The sequence below is a fragment of the Xenopus tropicalis genome, chromosome 5 (assembly GCF_000004195.4).
Source record: "Xenopus tropicalis strain Nigerian chromosome 5, UCB_Xtro_10.0, whole genome shotgun sequence".
Lineage (NCBI taxonomy): Eukaryota > Metazoa > Chordata > Amphibia > Anura > Pipidae > Xenopus > Xenopus tropicalis.
The window spans coordinates 5,531,348-5,553,366 of NC_030681.2; the positions used below are offsets into that span (position 1 = coordinate 5,531,348).

The 22,019-nt window shown below is 48.6% G+C and overlaps 2 protein-coding genes across 4 annotated transcripts in view; one reads left to right on the forward strand and one right to left on the reverse strand.

The window, feature by feature from the left end:
* Window positions 1-10,371, reverse strand: part of rbks (ribokinase) — a 45,707-nt gene extending 35,336 nt beyond the window's left edge. The window contains exon 1 of one of the 2 annotated variants that reach the window (XM_031901675.1): window positions 10,265-10,371. In XM_031901675.1, coding sequence (XP_031757535.1) covers window positions 10,265-10,294 — 30 coding nt within the window. In that variant the 5' untranslated portion in view covers window positions 10,295-10,371. 2 annotated transcript variants of the gene reach the window in all.
* Window positions 10,372-10,521: 150 nt separating this feature from the next.
* The window catches only part of babam2 (BRISC and BRCA1 A complex member 2), a 125,500-nt gene continuing 114,002 nt past the window's right edge, over window positions 10,522-22,019 (forward strand). Inside the window, exons 1-3 of one of the 2 annotated variants that reach the window (XM_018093838.2) lie at window positions 10,522-10,787; window positions 13,738-13,909; window positions 14,104-14,180. In XM_018093838.2, the coding sequence (XP_017949327.2) occupies window positions 13,782-13,909; window positions 14,104-14,180 (205 nt within the window). In that variant the 5' untranslated portion in view covers window positions 10,522-10,787; window positions 13,738-13,781. 2 annotated transcript variants of the gene reach the window in all.

Genomic DNA, 22,019 nt, shown 5'->3' on the forward strand with positions numbered 1-22,019 from the left:
CTATTTCCCCGTGCCCCTATTTCCCCGTGCTCCTATTTCCCCCAGCCCCTATTTTCCCCCTGCCCCTATTTCCCCCTGCCCCTATTTCCCCGTGCTCCTATTTCCCCCAGCCCCTATTTCCCCCACCCCTATTTCCCCTGCCCCTATTTCCCCCTGCCCCTATTTCCCCGTGCCCCTATTTCCCCGTGCCCCTATTTCCCCGTGCTCCTATTTCCCCGTGCCCCTATTTCCCGTGCCCCTATTTCCCCGTGCCCCTATTTCCCCCTGCCCCTATTTCTCCGTGCTCCTATTTCCCCGTGCCCCTATTTCCCCCTGCCCCTATTTCTCCGTGCTCCTATTTCCCCCTGCCCCTATTTCCCCCTGCCCCTATTTCTCCGTGCTCCTATTTCCCCGTGCTCCTATTTCCCCCTGCCCCTATTTCCCCCTGCCCCTATTTCTCCGTGCCCCTATTTCCCCCTGCCCCTATTTCTCCGTGCTCCTATTTCCCCGTGCTCCTATTTCCCCGTGCCCCTATTTCCCCCTGCCCCTATTTCCCCGTGCTCCTATTTCCCCGTGCCCCTATTTCCCCGTGCTCCTATTTCCCCCTGCCCCTATTTCCCCCTGCCCCTATTTCTCCGTGCTCCTATTTCCCCGTGCCCCTATTTCCCCCTGCCCCTATTTCTCCGTGCTCCTATTTCCCCGTGCCCCTATTTCCCCCTGCCCCTATTTCTCCGTGCTCCTATTTCCCCCTGCCCCTATTTCCCCCTGCCCCTATTTCTCCGTGCTCCTATTTCCCCCTGCCCCTATTTCCCCGTGCCCCTATTTCCCCCTGCCCCTATTTCCCCGTGCTCCTATTTCCCCGTGCCCCTATTTCCCCGTGCTCCTATTTCCCCGTGCTCCTATTTCCCCCTGCCCCTATTTCCCCGTGCTCCTATTTCCCCCTGCCCCTATTTCCCCCTGCCCCTATTTCCCCGTGCCCCTATTTCCCCGTGCCCCTATTTCCCCGTGCCCCTATTTCCCCGTGCCCCTATTTCCCCGTGCTCCTATTTCCCCCAGCCCCTATTTCCCCCTGCCCCTATTTCCCCCTGCCCCTATTTCCCCGTGCTCCTATTTCCCCAGCCCCTATTTCCCCCACCCCCTATTTCCCCCTGCCCCTATTTCCCCGTGCCCCTATTTCCCCCTGCCCCTATTTCCCCCTGCCCCTATTTCCCCGTGCCCCTATTTCCCCGTGCCCCTATTTCCCCGTGCCCCTATTTCCCCGTGCCCCTATTTTAAACATGTTGGAATAAAGTTCAAGTTTTAACAGATCCCATTGAGTCCGGATTGCTTGTCGTCCATTTTCAACATTTATTTCCCCCTGCCCCTATTTCCCCCACCCCCTATTTCCCCGTGCCCCTATTTCCCCCTGCCCCTATTTCCCCCACCCCCTATTTCCCCCTGCCCCTATTTCCCCCACCCCCTATTTCCCCGTGCCAAACAGGGACCCAGCGTTCCCCCATATCACTGGGTTGTATCATCATTTAAAGAACGTTTATGGTGATTCCATTTGTTTCAAGCATTCATAGGTCATAAGGCTAATGCCACATGGGGCAGATTCTCAGCCAGAGAATAAGCACAAGAAGAAAATCCACCAAAAATCTGATTGTTCAATTCAGAACTGTCCCCTGAGTTCCCCTTAAAGCGGGGCACAAGGCAGGGGTGTCCATTGTCACCTTTTCTGTTTGCACTGGCCATAGAGCCCCTAGCCATTAAAATTCGTAATAACCCGGATATACACAGACTGCAGAGGGTTGAGGAAAAAATCTCGCTCTATGCAGATGACATGCTAGTTTATCTGGCTAACCCCAAACAGTCCCTCACAGAACTCCTAATCAAGGTTACAAGATTTGGGGGTCTATCAGGCCTCAGGGTTAACCGGGTAAAGTCCCTGGTGTTCCCCAAAGACAGTGAAACTGTCAGAGATCCATTACATGGACCTCAACTACAGTGGGTCACCTCCTTCACATGCCTAGGTATAGTAATACACAGAGACCCAATGAAATTTACAGAATTAGACCTGACCCCACTTAAATCCCTTAGGACAAAACTACACCACTGGGCCAGTCTGCCACTTTCCCTAGTGGGTCACATTAATATCCTAAAGATGATCTGGCTACCGATATGTCTTTATTTGTTCCACAATGCGCCAATCCTGCCCACCAAAAAATGTTTTGGTGATATTGATGCCTGTGTAAGAGAGTTTATCTGGGCGGGGGCACGGCCAAGAATTAAGATGCCAATGTTGCAAGCCTCAATGAGGCTGAGGTGGTGGCTCAATCCAGACCCCAATAACTAAGTCACGGTATTGGAAGCCGCGGTAGTTTCCTCGTTTGAAGCTCTGGCCAACCAGCTATATAGAGGGTTGCCGTCTACAGTATAAACCCCTTAACACTAACCATGAAAACCGTAACCCAAGTCTTCTCCAGAACAGTAAAAACAGCCCACCAAAAAGCAACCAGCTGGTCTAAATGGACACCACTATGGGGCAATAACACCCTTATGCAATTTAGGGCTTTCCCAGATGCCAACCTCTGGGCTGCTGCAGGGGTAAAACGCTTAAGTGATGTGGTTGAAGCAGGAGCTATTAAGCAGTATGCTCAACTAAAGAGGAGTTTGACTTTGACAAAATCACATGCTTTTTAGATACCTCCAACTGCAACATGCGTTCCAGGTACAGTTTCCTAGGGAACCCCCCAATATTACAGAAAGTACCCTTGAACGTTATCTTCATAGGCCCAATTTATCCAAGCCCCTCAGTTGGTTTTAAGCCATACTACTGCAGGGAAGCTTTGATTCTGTAAACCATATCAAGCTGAAATAGGCTCAGGATTTCTCCCAGTTAGATAACGAGACCTGGGAAGATATTCTTGAACAAATACCTGAAATCAATATAAGAGACTGCTATATTCACATTAAATTCCTCAACAGAGTCTATACCTAACCCCCCACAGGCTGGCACAAATATAACAAGGATATCCAGATGTGTGTGTGAAATGTAATTTAGACCAGGGCAACTATTTTCTTGTATTCTGGGACTGTCCTAAAATCCAGCAGTTCTGGGCCACCATACTTACCTTTATCTTCGTTGGGATTTCCAAATATCCGGTTACCTGAATTCTGCCTACTGGGACACACTGAAGGCCTTACCCTACCCTCCAGTGACAGGCTCTGCCTGCAACAACTCCTGCACTACGCTAAAAAGGCCATCCTACTGACATGGAAAGCTACAGTACCACCCACCCTGGGATTCTGGATAAAATTGGTAGACAATACACTTCCGCGGCAGAAACTTACCTACCTGGCACAAGGATGCCCTGCTAAGTCCGATAAAGTATGGAACCGTTGGTTGGCGGACTAACGAACAGCACAATTCATTAATACTGCCCCGCTGGATGCCTAACAAACCCCATTCGTGTAGTCATGCACTGTTAATAATGAAACTCTTTCAGAAATGTAAACGCCCAACACCGATTATTACCGTTTACTATCATCTTTCTCTCTTTCCTATTCTCTTTCACTTCCTACTTTATAACTTTCTTTGTTAAAAATCAACAAAGAATATTTAAAAAAAAAACAAAATCTGATTGCTGTAGCTGCACCCAGAGTCATTCCATCGGCCTGAGTGTAGGCACGCTAAGTAGAATTAGTGCAAAACTGCATCTGCCCCGTGTGGCATCAGCCTAAAGGATTACTTGTTTGCCCCGTGTGGCATTAGCCTAAAGGATTACTTGTTTGCCCCATGTGGCATTAGCCTAAAGCAGTGCTGTCCAACTTCTGTTGTACCGAGGGCTGGAATTTTTCCGACCTACGTGGTGGAGGGCCGATAATGGAAGCCAGTTTTGACCACTCCCCTTTTTGAAACCGCACCCACTTGAAACCACACTTATGTTATCACATGACCATACCCATATTAATGGTTGTAGTACAGCAAAAACCTGCCATACTTTGCCTGCCCTACCCTGCCTGTGTGTGCCATACTCTGCTTCCCTACCCTGCCTGTGTGTGCCATACTCTGCCTTCCCTACCCTGCCTGTGTGTGCCATACTCTGCCTTCCCTACCCTGCCTGTGTGCCATACTTGGCTGGTTTGTGCCATACTTGGCCTGTGTGTGCCATACTCTGCCTGCCCTACCCTGCCTGTGTGTGCCATACTCTGCCTTCCCTACCCTGCCTGCATGTGCCATACTTTCACTGTGTTTGCCATTCTTGGCTGGTTTGTGCCATACTCTGCCTGTGTGTGCCATACTCTGCCTTCCCTACCCTGCCTGTGTGTGCCATACTCTGCCTTCCCTACCCTGCCTGTGTGTGCCATACTCTGCCTTCCCTACCCTGCCTGTGTGTGCCATACTCTGCCTTCCCTACCCTGCCTGTGTGTGCCATACTCTGCCTTCCCTACCCTGCCTGTGTGTGCCATACTCTGCCTTCCCTACCCTGCCTGTGTGTGCCATACTCTGCCTTCCCTACCCTGCCTGTGTGTGCCATACTCTGCCTTCCCTACCCTGCCTGTGTGTGCCATACTCTGCCTTCCCTACCCTGCCTGTGTGTGCCATACTCTGCCTTCCCTACCCTGCCTGTGTGTGCCATACTCTGCCTTCCCTACCCTGCCTGTGTGTGCCATACTCTGCCTTCCCTACCCTGCCTGTGTGCCATACTTGGCTGGTTTGTGCCATACTTGGCCTGTGTGTGCCATACTCTGCCTGTGTTTGCCATACTCTGCCTTCCCTACCATGCCTGTGTGTGCCATACTCTGCCTTCCCTACCCTGCCTGTGTGTGCCATACTCTGCCTTCCCTACCCTGCCTGTGTGTGCCATACTCTGCCTTCCCTACCCTGCCTGTGTGTGCCATACTCTGCCTTCCCTACCCTGCCTGTGTGTGCCATACTCTGCCTTCCCTACCCTGCCTGTGTGTGCCATACTCTGCCTTCCCTACCCTGCCTGTGTGTGCCATACTCTGCCTTCCCTACCCTGCCTGTGTGTGCCATACTCTGCCTTCCCTACCCTGCCTGTGTGCCATACTTGGCTGGTTTGTGCCATACTTGGCCTGTGTGTGCCATACTCTGCCTGTGTTTGCCATACTCTGCCTTCCCTACCATGCCTGTGTGTGCCATACTCTGCCTTCCCTACCCTGCCTGTGTGTGCCATACTCTGCCTTCCCTACCCTGCCTGTGTGTGCCATACTCTGCCTTCCCTACCCTGCCTGTATGCCATACTTGGCTGGTTTGTGCCATACTTGGCCTGTGTGTGCCATACTCTGCCTGTGTTTGCCATACTCAGCATTCCCTACCCTGCCTGTGTGTGCCATACTTTCACTGTGTTTGCCATTCTTGGCTGGTTTGTGCCATACTCTGCCTGTGTGTGCCATACTCAGCCTTCCCTACCCTGCCTGTGTGTGCCATACTCTGCCTTCCCTACCCTGCCTGTGTGCCATACTTGGCTGGTTTGTGCCATACTTGGCCTGTGTGTGCCATACTCTGCCTGTGTGTGCCATACTCAGCCTTCCCTACCCTGCCTGTGTGTGCCATACTCAGCCTTCCCTACCCTGCCTGTGTGTGCCATACTCTGCCTTCCCTACCCTGCCTGTGTGTGCCATACTCAGCCTTCCCTACCCTGCCTGTGTGTGCCATACTCTGCCTTCCCTACCCTGCCTGTGTGTGCCATACTCTGCCTTCCCTACCCTGCCTGTGTGTGCCATACTCAGCCTTCCCTACCCTGCCTGTGTGTGCCATACTCTGCGTTCCCTACCCTGCCTGTGTGTGCCATACTCTGCCTTCCCTACCCTGCCTGTGTGTGCTATACTCTGCCTTCCCTACCCTGCCTGTGTGTGCCATACTCTGCCTTCCCTACCCTGCCTGTGTGTGCCATACTCTGCCTTCCCTACCCTGCCTGTGTGTGCTATACTCTGCCTTCCCTACCCTGCCTGTGTGTGCCATACTCTGCCTGCCCTATGCTGTATGGCACACACAGGCAGCCTACAGTGACTCAATGCTGGCACTGCTCCTACAGTCTGCACAATAACTATATATTAAAAAACGTTTTAATTGCAGTACCACCTCAGTATATGTTCTTTTTGTAGTGTGCAGGGATTATTTGTGGGTTTCTACTGCTCCTGAGGTGTGAACAGGGGAACAATGTGGGTGATTACAGCCTGAGCCTGAGGTGGGAACACTGCAGGGGTAGAACAATGCAGAGATTAAAAGGTGTGAACAAGGGGGGCAGTTAATCTCAGTACTGATACCATTTAATGCTTACACAAGAGTAAGCCATCAAAGCAGCCAGACAGGTGGGGGGCCACACAGAGGGGGGTCGCGGGCCACATGTGTTGGTCAGCACTGGCCTAAAGGATTACTTGTTTGCCCCTTGTGGCATTAGCCTAAAGGATTACTTGTTTGCCCCGTGTGGCATTAGCCTAAAGGATTACTTGTTTGCCCGGTGTGGCATTAGCCTAAAGGATTACTTGTTTGCCCGGTGTGGCATTAGCCTAAAGGATTACTTGTTTGCCCCGTGTGGCATTAGCCTAAAGGATTACTTGTTTGCCCCGTGTGGCATTAGCCTAAAGGATTACTTGTTTGCCCGGTGTGGCATTAGCCTAAAGGATTACTTGTTTGCCCCGTGTGGCATTAGCCTAAAGGATTACTTGTTTGCCCGGTGTGGCATTAGCCTAAAGGATTACTTGTTTGCCCGGTGTGGCATTAGCCTAAAGGATTACTTGTTTGCCCGGTGTGGCATTAGCCTAAAGGATTACTTGTTTGCCCGGTGTGGCATTAGCCTAAAGGATTACTTGTTTGCCCCGTGTGGCATTAGCCTAAAGGATTACTTGTTTGCCCCGTGTGGCATTAGCCTAAAGGATTACCTTTGTTCTAATTTCCTACTAGAAAGTACTGACTCCATTACTGACTCCCTGCCAGGCTACATGCTGATGCAAGAACTTCATTTTATTGATCTCAGCACTCTTAATTTTAAAGGAGAACTAAAACTCAACAAAAAGCTAGTCCAGACATGCAGCACCACAGCGAGAGCACTTACAGACTAAAGAACCCCTGTCCTTACGGGGCCCCGATCCTGCTGCTTCTATCTTGTACCTCAGAATGACATGCAATGTAGGCGTGGACACCTTCATGCCCCGCCCACCCGTCTATCTCAGATTTAATATGGATGTGTGATTAGTAATATTTTAGATTGATAAAACATGGCATGATAGATACCAGTGCATTCTGCATCAGAATAATCAGAGCCCATTGGGCATGTGCGGTGCCACTGACACACAAAAGACTCTGCCCAAGCTGCTGGGGAACACTTCAAAGTACTGAATGGTCACTGTTATAGGGCTGTTGACGCTCTGGGCTGGGAAAATAAGTTCAGTTAATTTAGTTCTCCTTTAAAACCATTCATATGATGCACCATAATCAGTGATTAACACTATAATTCAAAACGAGCCAATAACATTTTAATTTTGCTATCTGGTTGCTACGGTCTGTTCAGACAGGGAAGGGTATTGTGACGGCTGCCATTTTGGTAATCACAAACACTCGTATGTCACAGAGCTAGGACTTTCCTTATACAGAGAGATAAGAATATATTTGTAAATGCGAGAAATCTATTGCAGATAAAATAATTGCAAAATAATCAAAATGAATTGGCAAAACCAGAGGGCACAGTAGGAATTAATTTAGCAATGGTTTGAAACCTTGTCTTTGGGGGGGCAATAAGGGGAAAAGAAACCATACTGAGTTCCAGAGGGCATAAGCAGCCCATACGGGTAATTGCTGATGGGTAATTTGTATTTTGCATGAGTGTTAGTGGGGCTGATGGGTAATTTGTATTTTGCATGAGTGTTAGTGGGGCTGATGGGTAATTTGTATTTTGCGTGAGTGTTAGCGGGGCTGATGGGTAATTTGTATTTTGCGTGAGTGTTAGCGGGGCTGATGGGTAATTGCCTTTCCGTGAGTGTTAGTGGGGCTGATGGGTAATTGCCTTTGCGTGAGTGTTAGTGGGGCTGATGGGTAATTTGTATTTTGCGTGAGTGTTAGCGGGGCTGATGGGTAATTTGTATTTTGCGTGAGTGTTAGCGGGGCTGATGGGTAATTGCCTTTCCGTGAGTGTTAGTGGGGCTGATGGGTAATTGCCTTTGCGTGAGTGTTAGTGGGGCTGATGGGTAATTGCCTTTGCGTGAGTGTTAGTGGGGCTGATGGGTAATTTGTATTTTGCGTGAGTGTTAGCGGGGCTGATGGGTAATTTGTATTTTGCGTGAGTGTTAGCGGGGCTGATGGGTAATTGCCTTTCCGTGAGTGTTAGTGGGGCTGATGGGTAATTGCCTTTGCGTGAGTGTTAGTGGGGCTGATGGGTAATTGCCTTTGCATGAGTGCTGGTGGGGCTGATGGGTAATTGCCTTTGCATGAGTGTTAGTGGGGGCTGATGGGTAATTGCCTTTGCATGAGTCTTAGAGGGGCTGATGGGTAATTGCCTTTGCATGAGTGTTAGTGGGGCTGATGGGTAATTGCTTTTTCATGAGTGCTAGTGGGGCTGATGGGTAATTGTCTTTGCATGAGGATAGTGGGGCTGATGGGTAATTTCCTTTGCATGAGTGTTAGTGGGGCTGATGGGTAATTGCCTTTGCATGAGTTTTAGTGGGGTTGATGGGTAATTGCCTTTGCATGAGTGTTAGTGGGGCTGATGGGTAATTGCCTTTGCGTGAGTTAGTGGGGGCTGATGGGTAATTGCCTTTGCGTGAGTGTTAGTGGGGCTGTTGGGTAATTGCCTTTGCGTGAGTTAGTGGGGGCTGATGGGTAATTGCCTTTGCGTGAGTTAGTGGGGGCTGATGGGTAATTGCCTTTGCGTGAGTGTTAGCGGGGCTGATGGGTAATTGCCTTTGCGTGAGTTAGTGGGGGCTGATGGGTAATTGCCTTTGCGTGAGTGTTAGCGGGGCTGATGGGTAATTGCCTTTGCGTGAGTGTTAGCGGGGCTGATGGGTAATTGCCTTTGCGTGAGTGTTAGTGGGGCTGATGGGTAATTGCCTTTGCATGAGTGTTAGTGGGGGCTGATGGGTAATTGCCTTTGCATGAGTGTAAGTGGGGGCTGATGGGTAATTGCCTTTGCATGAGTGTTAGAGGGGCTGATGGGTAATTGCCTTTGCATGAGTGTTAGTGGGGCTAATGGGTAATTGCCTTTGTGTGAGTGTTAGTGGGGCTGATGGGTAATTGCCTTTGCATGACTGTTAGTGGGGGCTGATGGGTAATTGCCTTTGCATGAGTGTTAGAGGGGCTGATGGGTAATTGCCTTTGCATGAGTGTTAGTGGGGCTGATGGGTAATTGTCTTTGCATGAGTGTTAGTGGGGCTGATGGGTAATTGCCTTTGCATGAGTGTTAGAGGGGCTGATGGGTAATTGCCTTTGCATGAGTGTTAGTGGGGGCTGATGGGTAATTGCCTTTGCATGAGTGTTAGAGGGGCTGATGGGTAATTGCCTTTGCATGAGTGTTAGTGGGGCTGATGGGTAATTGCCTTTGCATAAGTGTTAGTGGGGGCTGATGGGTAATTGCCTTTGCATGAGTGTTAGTGGGGCTGATGGGTAATTGCCTTTGCATGAAGGTTAGTGGGGCTGATGGGTAATTGCCTTTGCATGAAGGTTAGTGGGGCTGATGGGTAATTGCCTTTGCATGAAGGTTAGTGGGGCTGATGGGTAATTGCCTTTGCATGAAGGTTAGTGGGGCTGATGGGTAATTGCCTTTGCATGAGTGTTAGTGGGGCTGATGGGTAATTGCCTTTGCATGAGTGTTAGTGGGGCTGATGGGTAATTGTCTTTGCATAAGTGTTAGTGGGGCTGATGGGTAATTGCCTTTGCATGAGTGTTAGTGGGGCTGATGGGTAATTGTCTTTGCATGAGTGTTAGTGGGGTTGATGGGTAATTGCCTTTGCATGAGTGTTAGTGGGGCTGATGGGTAATTGTCTTTGCATGAGTGTTAGTGGGGCTGATGGGTAATTGCCTTTGCATGAGTGTTAGAGGGGCTGATGGGTAATTGTCTTTGCATGAGTGTTAGTGGGGTTGATGGGTAATTGCCTTTGCGTGAGTGTTAGTGGGGCTGATGGGTAATTGCCTTTGCGTGAGTGTTAGTGGGGCTGATGGGTAATTGCCTTTGCGTGAGTGTTAGAGGGGCTGATGGGTAATTGCCTTTGCGTGAGTGTTAGAGGGGCTGATGGGTAATTGCCTTTGCATGAGTGTTAAATAAGTGCAGCGAGTTATAGATTTCCCTACCCGACTAACAGACGGCCAACTCTGAGACATGTCACTGGCCCTCAGCCGCCTCCAGCTCCCAGCAGATTGGATGAGCAGGATGGGGGCGGGGCACACACTCCACCCCCACTCATATTCTCCACTGATTGGACGATTAACGCTGATATTGCGGACAGCTGATCCACCTCTCACCAATCACATCAGTCCTTTTTTGACTCTTTGCTTTGCGTTCCAGAGTGAAACACGGAAGTCTCCCATTTCTCAGCCGCAGCTGTCGCCATAGTTACAGGGGCAGGGTTACCCTTTCTGCCCTGTCAGATAGCATGTACTTATTACGTGATACAGTCAGATGTGAAGCTTTTAAAACAATCAGTACTTTGTTCTAACGACGTGGCTGCAGTTACTGCTGTGTAGCACTGAGGGGTTGGGGTGCTAGTGTCAGGTAACCCCTGCGCTATATGCAGGCATTGTGTGGGGCAGCTGTGGGCTCAGCGGGAGGACCCCGGCTTGCTTCCTGCCTGCGCTGAGCATTTGATTCGGGCGGGTAAGTGTTCTGTAGCGCTGGGGCTGGATCCTCACTGTCCCGCATTGTACTGGGCTCTGCCAGTGGGGCAGTTCGGCAACAGGACGGGGTCGCACTTCCCCTGGCGCCGGAAGTCTCTCTGCACTACATTTCCCGGCATGCCAGGCTGCCTCTGGGATTGTAGTACAGTAGCAGTTTGGGAGTAATTTATTAATCCAGAGAAATAGTTGTTTGATTTCCCGTGCAGAATCCAAGGTTTCAGTGTAAGGGAATGTCTGGGAACCCCATGCCATTAGGGGCAATTCTCTTGTCATTCTCAATGGGAATGTGAAATAAAAGGGAACATTTCATGTTATTATTTGTTATTACTGGGCAAGTTGTACATGTGTGGGCCTGTATTCCTCCCTTGCCTCATATCCAGTGCCACTGTGGTGCCTATACCTTAACTCCAAGGGTGTATCTATTAATATTGGAGATAAAAATAAACAAAAGGCATTCTGGGAGTGAATTCCAAACAAACTGCAAAAAAAAAAAAAATTCCATTTAAATGGGTTTATCCTATAGGCTAGAGACAAACATCGCCGGGTATGTTGCCTGTAGCAACCAATCAGATCTTTGTTTTCTTGTAGGTGACCGTTAAAGTCTAATTGCTGATTGGTGCTATGGGCAACATCACGGGGGATGTTTGTCTCTAATCTCAATAAATACCCCCCTTAGTGTGCCCTGGAATAGGCCCAACATGAAGCCGGCCATTAGGTTGGGCAGGAAGGTAGGATGTAGGCACCCTCGTCATGCCACCTAGCCTGAATGCCATATAGGCACACTAGCCACCAGGGTGCCCCTTAAAGCACAGCCATTTCCCCAGACATAGGTGGCACCCCTTAACGTAGGGGTCCTCAAACTACGGCCCCCCAAGGTCATTTACCCGACCCCCTGAGGCAGACAGGTAGTAGCCAGGGTTGAGGATGCAGCGGGGGCTGTAGTTTGAGAACTAACTATAGTCTGGCCCCCCCAACAGTCCGAGGGACTGTGAACTGGCCCCTTATTTAAAAAGTTTGAGGACCCCTGCCTTAACGCAAATGCATTAGGGAAGTTTACTAAATTTCCCCTTGGGAATTAAACTGCCCATACACGTTCAATATTTAGTCTTCCGACGAACGTTGAGATATCGGTCGTATGTTTAAATGAGTTTAAAATTCACATTCAGCCTGAAATTGAAGGATTATGCCCTAAAATTAACCAATGGGAGGAGGTTCTGAGCTTGAAATAGTTACAAGCACCAATTGTACCAAAGTGACTCCCATTGTAGGGCCCCCAAGGGTATTGGTATCCAATTGGCTAAACAATTTGGTAGGAAAATTACCTGGACCATAACTGGGAGCCCACACATGGGTTAGCTTATCTTTGGTCTGTGGGTGGGACATGGTGACCTCTGGGTGCTGTGCCAAAAGGACAAATTTTATTTAAAAAAAAAAAAAAGATTTTTGGGCTTCTGGGGTGGCACCTTTGCAGAAGCTCTAATGGCACACTCTGTGTCTGTAAAGAGTGTATGAATGAGCATTAGGGAAAGACGGCAATCTGGCCACTCTAAGCGGCCATACACGCACCAATAATATCATACAATGTTCAGTGCGTGTATGGCTGCTGGACGAGGCGACCAATGTCGCCAATGGCTGCAGATATCGGTCAACTTGTTGATCGGCCAGGTTAAAAGATTTTGATGGCGCCCAAGCAAAGTCTACTTCAGGGTTGAATCGGCAGGTGGAGGTTCCTATTGTTTCTACCCCCATATCTGATAATTCAGCCAATCAATGGCATCTGTGCTGTTAGGCTTGTTTGCTGCTCTACAGCTCCCAGGGCAGTTATGGGGGGTCGCAGAGTGTTGAAGTTCAAATGGGAAGGGACACTGGTTCCTTAACTCATGATACAAGAACACACAACAAATTGCAAAGTGCACGTAACATGTTATACAGTGTGTGCCTATACCATTTATTGTACTCAGGAAATACTGCCATTCAGATTCAGGGTACCTAGAACTGCTTTGCGGCTTAGAGACTCCAACACAAGGGAAAAGAAAGACTCCCTGCCATAAAGCAAGAAGGTGCTTCTGTTGTTCGCCAAAAAGGAAACATAAATAGTGACATGAATACTATAAAATAAAGCCCCGCCCCCACACAAGGACAAATAAGTGCCAATAACGTTTTCCCTACATTAACACTGTTGTGCACAATAGGAGTCATTGTTCTCAGGAACAGGTAAATGCTGTTTATATTGACAAAACACTCCCTTTAAGCTCCACTGATCATAGATTACCACGGCAGTGGCACGTTTATAGGTTCCCTTTGATCCGTGATGCTCTTCATATCCCATTTGTAATAAAAAGGCACTAAGTTTGCCAAGGAGCAGTATCCCATAGCAACCAATAATATTTTTTTGCTTTGAAGCAGGTGACCAGTAAATTCTGCCTACCGATTGGTTGCTATGGGTCCCAGCACTTGCCTTTAAAATGAACTTTTGGTGTATTATAATTAGTTGCTTTGTATTCTGCCTGTTTCTAACTTTCAATGTAAAATGCAGTCAAGCTCTAGGGGGGTCACTGACCTCAGAAACCACAAAACTTATGGTTTATAGACCACTGCCTTGTCGCTAGGGTAACAAGGAAATAATAATCCCCCATGTGGCCTTGAATTTATAGCTGTTGTTCTAGCTGCACTGTAGGAGCACAAAGCCAGTTACATTCTGCTGTTATTGTCATTGTTTTTATTGGTCTTTATTATATTTAACCCTTTGGCTGCCAGGAGCTCTTTGATCTTGATATGGAGCATGTTGGGAGTTTATATGTGGCTTCTAAAAGCTGCAGGACAGATGTGGCCCTTCAAGTGATTGCTACACTGCACTGTGGCCCCGCAGCATTGGGCAGAATATATATACTGGGGCAAATCCAACACAACTGATATTTCTTTGGGCTCAGATACAGGCCGTGTCAGCTTCAGGCTCAGGACACACAGGGGCGCGATGTCTCCAGAAGTGACGCTGAACCGGATCTCCCCGGCGCTCTCCCCGTTTATCTCCAGTGTCGTCAGAAATGGAAAAGTGGGTTTGGACTCCACAAGCTGCCTGAGGATTACAGACCTGAAGTCGGGGTAAGTAGAGATCGCCCCCTCTGTGTGGGTTAAGGGGTTACATTGCTATGATACAAAGCTTCCCCTATAGCTGGATGCAGAGAGTGGGGTTCCCCCCTGTTATTCAGCAGGCGAAGGGCTGGGGGGCAGATTTGAGTCCATTCATACATTATGCTGCTTTCCTACATTACATTAATATTTCTGTTTGGTTCCAGATGTACATCCCTCACCCCGGGGCCCAGCTGTGATCGCTTTAAACTTCATATTCCTTATGCCGGGGAGACGCTGAAGTGTAAGCTCCTCTTTCTACTTTCTTAAGAATTTCTACCCCTGTCTATCTTCCCAGCTTGTTCCATTCTTGTTTCTCTGCATCCAGGGCTGGGCTGTGAAATTATGGTCCTGGTCTTGGCCCTGTTAGAAGACAAATGCCACTGTTGGCTTGCTCAGGATGCTGGGACATTTAGTTGGACAGTGGCTTATTCAGTATCTTGGATGTAGAGCTGCAGTCCTGCATTTGCCCAGGTTTCCTTGCTCATTGTTCATTCATTGAAGTCCTTATAGAACTGATGCACTCTGGGAATGATTCCTGATTCATTCAGGCCTTTTCAAAACTGGTGCAAGATAGCAGCTCCCAGTAGGTATCAGAATAGCACTCAATAGTAAGAAATCCAAGTCCGGCTTGGGACTCCTCCAGTTACATGGGAGTAGGAGAAACAATAGGTTGGCTGAAAGCAGTTCTAATGTGTAGCGTTGGCTCCTCCTGAAAGCTCAGACTCAGGCACACTTTACTGCTGCGCTGCAAGTTGGAGTGATATCCCCCCTCACCCCCAGCAGCCGATCAGCAGAACAATGGGAAGGGAGCAAGATAGCAGCTCCCAGTAGGTATCAGAATAGCACTCAATAGTAAGAAATCCAAGTCCGGCTTGGGACTCCTCCAGTTACATGGGAGTAGGAGAAACAATAGGTTAGCTGAAAGCAGTTCTAATGTGTAGCGTATGCTCCTCCTGAAAGCTCAGACTCAGGCACACTTTACTGCTGCGCTGCAAGTTGGAGTGATATCCCCCCTCACCCCCAGCAGCCGATCAGCAGAACAATGGGAAGGGAGTAAGATAGCAGCTCCCAGTAGGTATCAGAATAGCACTCAATAGTAAGAAATCCAAGTCCGGCTTGGAATTCCTCCAGTTACATGGGAGTAGGAGAAACAATAGGTTAGCTGAAAGCAGTTCTAATGTGTAGCACTGGCTGAAAGCTCAGACTCAGGCACACTTTACTGCTGCGCTACAAGTTGGAGTGATATCCCCCCCCCTCACCCCCAGCAGCCAATCAGCAGAACAATGGGAAGGGAGCAAGATAGCAGCTCCCAGTAGGTATCAGAATAGCACTCAATAGTAAGAAATCCAAGTCCGGCTTGGGACTCCTCCTGTTACATGGGAGTAGGAGAAACAATAGGTTAGCTGAAAGCAGTTCTAATGTGTAGCGCTGGCTGAAAGCTCAGACTCAGGCACACTTTACTGCTGCGCTACAAGTTGGAGTGATATCCCCCCCCCCTCACCCCCAGCAGCCGACCAGCAGAACACTGGGAAGGGAGCAAGATAGCAGCTCCCAGTAGGTATCAGAATAGCACTCAATAGTAAGAAACCCAAGTCCGGCTTGGGACTCCTCCAGTTACATGGGAGTAGGAGAAACAATAGGTTAGCTGAAAGCAGTTCTAATGGGTAGCGCTGGCTGAAAGCTCAGACTCAGGCACACTTTACTGCTGCGCTGCAAGTTGGAGTGATATCCCCCCCCCTCACCCCCAGCAGCCGATCAGCAGAACACTGGGAAGGGAGCAAGATAGCAGCTCCCAGTAGGTATCAGAATAGCACTCAATAGTAAGAAACCCAAGTCCGGCTTGGGACTCCTCCAGTTACATGGGAGTAGGAGAAACAATAGGTTAGCTGAAAGCAGTTCTAATGAGTAGCGCTGGCTGAAAGCTCAGACTCGGGCACAAGACACTGAGATGGCGCCTACACACCAATATTACATCTACAAATACATTTGTTGGTTCAAGAATAAAAGGTTAAATAGCAGATGGAATTATTTGCTGTGTAACAGTGTCATTTAGAAATATAAAGTACCCCATAAAATGCACAACAGAATCCCTATATTGAAAATTTCTTTAGAGTTTTATTTTCTTTCTTTATATAAACAAAATAAATTGCTAGATCTTTGTGTAGCAATTGTTGAATGAAGGCCTGTCTTATGTCTAGAAGCTTATTTAAAGGGACAGTACACCTAAATCCTTTTCTAAAAATTATCACAATATATAGGACTTCTGTTGAAACTATATTCTGCCCGTTTCAATTAAAAAATATGTACATTTTCCTATTTCATAGACATTATAAAGCATGAAAATTTGGCTTTTTTCACTGGATTCTTCCCCTCCCTTCCTTTATATACAGGCAATTTGTTCAGAGCTCCCTATCTACCTTTGAACAAACCCCGCCCTTATTTAAGCAGCAGCCACTGAGCAGCTCATTATCGGGGGCCTCTCTCTCATTAGTTTTTTTCAGTTCTTTTGATGCTCTGTGGAATCAGGAAGTGACAGGATGTGCTAAAGTGAAACTGGCTTCATATTCCTGTTTGGTGCCTGAAATAACAGAAACCACAAATATTTTCTAACTAAAACGACAGGCAAAAAGTATGTTAAGCACAAGCCCTGCTCATTAAGCACATGTTGATAAGAGGTGTATATTGTCTCTTTAATTGTTATTGATTGGTCAATACCTGCCCTATTGCTTTCATTGCAATCTGGACAACAGTGGAACAATTTAATAACAGCCGTGGGTTCCAAAATGTGACGCAGGCTCCCGATTAGGGGTCCCAGCCTGAAGGTCAGTAGGGTTGTATTTTGGAGCTTTTAAAATAAACCAGAATCCACAGCAAGGATGGACTCATTAACTTGTACCCATATTTCAGTTACTGTGATATAACTTGAGCTTTGGCCATTGGACTTACTGTATGTCCAAGTAGCAATATAATTGCCCAAGCAACCAGGTTGCGGTTTTAAAGACATAATGGAAGATGAAAAAGAAAGAAATATATTTGTAGCTGTAATATTGGTGTGTAGGCGCCATCTCAGTGCATTGTGCCTGAGTCTGAGCTTTCAGCCAGCGCTACACATTAGAACTGCTTTCAGCTAACCTATTGTTTCTCCTACTCCCATGTAACTGGAGGAGTCCCAAGCCAGACTTGGATTTCTTACTATTGAGTGCTATTCTGATACCTACTGGGAGCTGCTATCTTGCTCCCTTCCCAATGTTCTGCTGATCGACTGCTGGGGGTGAGGGGGGGGGGGATATCACTCCAACTTGCAGCGCAGCAGTAAAGTGTGCCTGAGTCTGAGCTTTCAGGAGGAGCCAGCGCTACACATTAGAACTGCTTTCAGCTAACCTATTGTTTCTCCTACTCCCATGTAACTGGAGGAGTCCCAAGCCGGACTTGGATTTCTTACTATTGAGTGCTATTCTGATACCTACTGGGAGCTGCTATCTTGCTCCCTTCCCAATGTTCTGCTGATCGACTGCTGGGGGTGAGGGGGGGGGGATATCACTCCAACTTGCAGCGCAGCAGTAAAGTGTGCCTGAGTCTGAGCTTTCAGGAGGAGCCAGCGCTACACATTAGAACTGCTTTCAGCTAACCTATTGTTTCTCCTACTCCCATGTAACTGGAGGAGTCCCAAGCCGGACTTGGATTTCTTACTATTGAGTGCTATTCTGATACCTACTGGGAGCTGCTATCTTGCTCCCTTCCCATTGTTCTGCTGATCGGCTGCTGGGGGGAGGGGGGGGGGATATCACTCCAACTTGCAGCGCAGCAGTAAAGTGTGCCTGAGTCTGAGCTTTCAGCCAGCGCTACACATTAGAACTGCTTTCAGCTAACCTATTGTTTCTCCTACTCCCATGTAACTGGAGGAGTCCCAAGCCGGACTTGGATTTCTTACTATTGAGTGCTATTCTGATACCTACTGGGAGCTGCTATCTGGCTCCCTTCCCATTGTTCTGCTGATCGGCTGCTGGGGGGGTATATATACCTTTCTTTCTCCTGTAAAGGTATTTGCAGATGTAATTACTGTTAAAGTGTTGCAGAAGCTATTTCTTCTCCAGGTGTGTAAACGAGCTGGCTTCTGCTACATTGTTCAGGAGTAAGAACCAGCAGTGCAGAGAATTGAAACAGCCCGGCAGATCTTATTAAAGGCGGTTTCATTATATAGGCATTACCTTTCTGCACACAAAGCAAGAGCGTTGGGTCAGAATAACAAACTAAGGTGAAGGGGCTGCTGAGCACAGGCCGCCCCATACCAGCTTATTTACTCTACATCTATGGAGACATTAGTCAAACAGTGGCAGCGGCGATGTGTCTATATTTGGACATGTGAAGCAGCCGAAACGCAGCGCGAAGCTACAGGTTCCTGTGCGGTTTCCTCTGCAGCAACGTTCGCTCAATGGGCCGCTTTGACAAAGCAGAATTTCTGACACCAGCTGTATTTCATGTGCCCACAAGGTATTCTGCGGTGGATGGCGAGAGGATAGCTTATTTCCTAGGCAAGCATATCTGTGGGGCCACAAACTTCAGCTCTTCAGCTGCCACAGGAAGCCCTTTGCTCCCCTGCTGCCCTGCCAAAGGGCCAAAATAGCAACATTTGCACTCGGCCGTTGGAATTAAAGGGGATGTAAAACCAAACAAATGTAAAAAAATGTCAGCAACTTCTCAATATTTATTTAGTTGTTTGAAAGTTTTTCATTTTTTGTAAATGTAATTGCTATTGAAGGCATTGTGCGTCCCTTGCACTGTTATTATTATTAATATTTATTTATAAAGCACCAACATATCCCGCAGCGCTGTACAATAGGTTGGTTTCATACATTGGACATACAGAGTAACATATAAAGCAATCAATAACCGATACAGAAGGGGAAGGGAGCCCTGCCCAAAAGAGCTTACACTCTACAAGGAGTAACATATAAAGCAATCAGTAACCGATACAGGAGGGGAAGGGAGCCCTGTCCAAAAGAGCTTACACTCTACAAGGAGTAACATATAAAGCAATCAGTAACCGATACAAGAGGGGAAGAGAGCCCTGCCCAAAAGAGCTTACACTCTACAAGGAGTAACATATAAAGCAATCAGTAACCGATACAGGAGGGGAAGAGAGCCCTGCCAAAAAGAGCTTACACTCTACAAGGAGTAACATATAAAGCAACCAATAACCGATACAAGAGGGGAAGAGAGCCCTGCCCAAAAGAGCTTACACTCTACAAGGAGTAACATATAAAGCAATCAGTAACCGATACAGGAGGGGAAGGGAGCCCTGCCCCAAAGAGCTTACACTCTACAAGGAGTAACATATACAGCAATCAGTAACCGATACAAGAGGGGAAGAGAGCCCTGCCCAAAAGAGCTTACAATCTACAAGGAGTAACATATAAAGCAATCAGTAACCGATACAGGAGGGGAAGAGAGCCCTGCCCAAAAGAGCTTACAATCTACAAGGAGTAACATATAAAGCAATCAATAACCGATACAGGAGGTGAAGGGAGCCCTGCCCCAAAGAGCTTACACTCTACAAGGAGTAACATATAAAGCAATCAATAACCGATACAGGAGGGGAAGAGAGCCCTGCCCAAAAGAGCTTACACTCTACAAGGAGTAACATATAAAGCAATCAGTAACCGATACAAGAGGGGAAGAGAGCCCTGCCCCAAAGAGCTTACACTCTACAAGGAGTAACATATAAAGCAACCAATAACCAAAACAAGAGGGGAAGAGAGCCCTGCCCCAAAGAGCCTGCAATCTACACGGAGTAACATATAAAGCAATATAAAGACTGTTGGTTGAAGCACTGTAGCAGAAATCAGCCTTGCATTTATCTTTATGGGTCTGGAATGTAGTTGGTTTCTGCTAAACTGCTTTAACCTTTGTAAATATTGTAATAAAACATTTAATATGTGGGTTTATGTGCCCACATATATATGTACCCATTTCTGTTGCAGCAGCACTAGAGCTAGGCAGACAGGGGGGTCTTCTCAAATGAATCTCCCTGTTATGCCACTTCTGCATCATAGCACCCATATAGAGACCCCCTCATACTCCCAAGGACACCCCACTCCTTCATACTAGATAAGGCAGAGCAGGACAACAGGGTCCCTGGTACTGAACACTGAAAGCCCAGACCAGATTCTTGTGCTCCTACTTTCCATGACCAGCACCAGGGGCAGAAAGTTGCTGCTCTGTTCTGCCTTTTCTCATTGGCTACAGGGGTGCAGGGCCTTCATTGGGAGTATAGCAATGGGGGATGTCCATAGGCGGAACCTTTCTGACCCACTGGTTTCAAGCTGGACCATGCAACACTAGCACTATGTTCAGTAAGGAATGGTATGTACAAGGGCATGTTGGGGCCTCACTCACAGCACCCTCAGCCCTCTCTAGCAACTGAGTAGGGGTACCTGCCCCTCTAATGTCATCCAAGGGTGCCATTGGTGTGGGCTAAAAAGCCCATCTCAACCTCAGGCCAGGTTGGGTCCTGTTCAGAAGGAGTGAAGTTAGGAAATCCCAAGAAATTTCTCATCTGCACCCAACCCTAATCTGTCCTTTCTAGTCGACACTCATTCAGCCCATTGTTGCCCTTCTCTTTTTATCTCTTATCACTGAAGGGGAGGAGCCATGGTGCTACTGAAGGGTTGGGGCAGCAAGGTGGTATCGCCCATGGCAAGGTGCCCGGGCTAAATTATGATGCCCCCTGCTTATCCTCACACATGCAGCTTGGTCCCTTTCCCCAAACACACCTGAACCTTGGGTTTCTGGCTGGCCCAAATAACACTGAGGGGGTGTATTTAATACCCCCTATCAATGTCTGCCTTAAATAACCCTCTCCTGATTCCTATCTTCGGTGCCCCTGGATGGTTCTGGCCTGGTCCAAGGGAGACCTTTGGGGGGGGGGGGGGGTCTGTCCTCCTTCGCTGAACTCCTGTTTGTTACTTTTTAAACAATGTTGCAAAAGTCGACCTCCTCCAGCGAGTCAGGTCTGTCACTCTGCTGCCCTGTGTTACATTGTTTCATGGGTCGGTCTCCTCCGGCGAGTGAGGTCTGTCAGTCTGCTGCCTTTTGTTACACTGTTTCAGGGGTCGGTCTCCCCCAGCGAGTCAGGTCTGTCAGTCTGCTGCCTTTTGTTACACTGTTTCAGGGGTCGGTCTCCCCCAGCGAGTCAGGTCTGTCAGGCTGCTGCCTTTTGTTACACTGTTTCAGGGGTCGGTCTCCCCCAGCGAGTCAGGTCTGTCAGTCTGCTGCCTTTTGTTACACTGTTTCAGGGGTCGGTCTCCCCCAGCGAGTCAGGTCTGTCAGGCTGCTGCCTTGTGTTACACTGTTTCAGGGGTCGGTCTCCCCCAGCGAGTCAGGTCTGTCAGGCTGCTGCCTTGTGTAACACTGTTTCAGGGGTCAGTCTCCCCCAGCGAGTCAGGTCTGTCAGTCTGCTGCCTTTTGTTACACTGTTTCAGGGGTCGGTCTCCCCCAGCGAGTCAGGTCTGTCAGGCTGCTGCCTTGTGTAACACTGTTTCAGGGGTCAGTCTCCCCCAGCGAGTCAGGTCTGTCAGGCTGCTGCCTTGTGTAACACTGTTTCAGGGGTCAGTCTCCCCCAGCGAGTCAGGTCTGTCAGGCTGCTGCCTTGTGTAACACTGTTTCAGGGGTCAGTCTCCCCCAGCGAGTCAGGTCTGTCAGGCTGCTGCCTTGTGTTACACTGTTTCAGGGGGTCAGTCTCCCCCAGCGAGTCAGGTCTGTCAGGCTGCTGCCTTGTGTTACACTGTTTCAGGGGTCAGTCTCCCCCAGCGAGTCAGGTCTGTCAGGCTGCTGCCTTGTGTTACACTGTTTCAGGGGTCAGTCTCCCCCAGCGAGTCAGGTCTGTCAGGCTGCTGCCTTGTGTTACACTGTTTCAGGGGTCAGTCTCCCCCAGCGAGTCAGGTCTGTCAGGCTGCTGCCTTGTGTTACACTGTTTCAGGGGTCAGTCTCCCCCAGCGAGTCAGGTCTGTCAGGCTGCTGCCTTGTGTTACACTGTTTCAGGGGTCAGTCTCCCCCAGCGAGTCAGGTCTGTCAGGCTGCT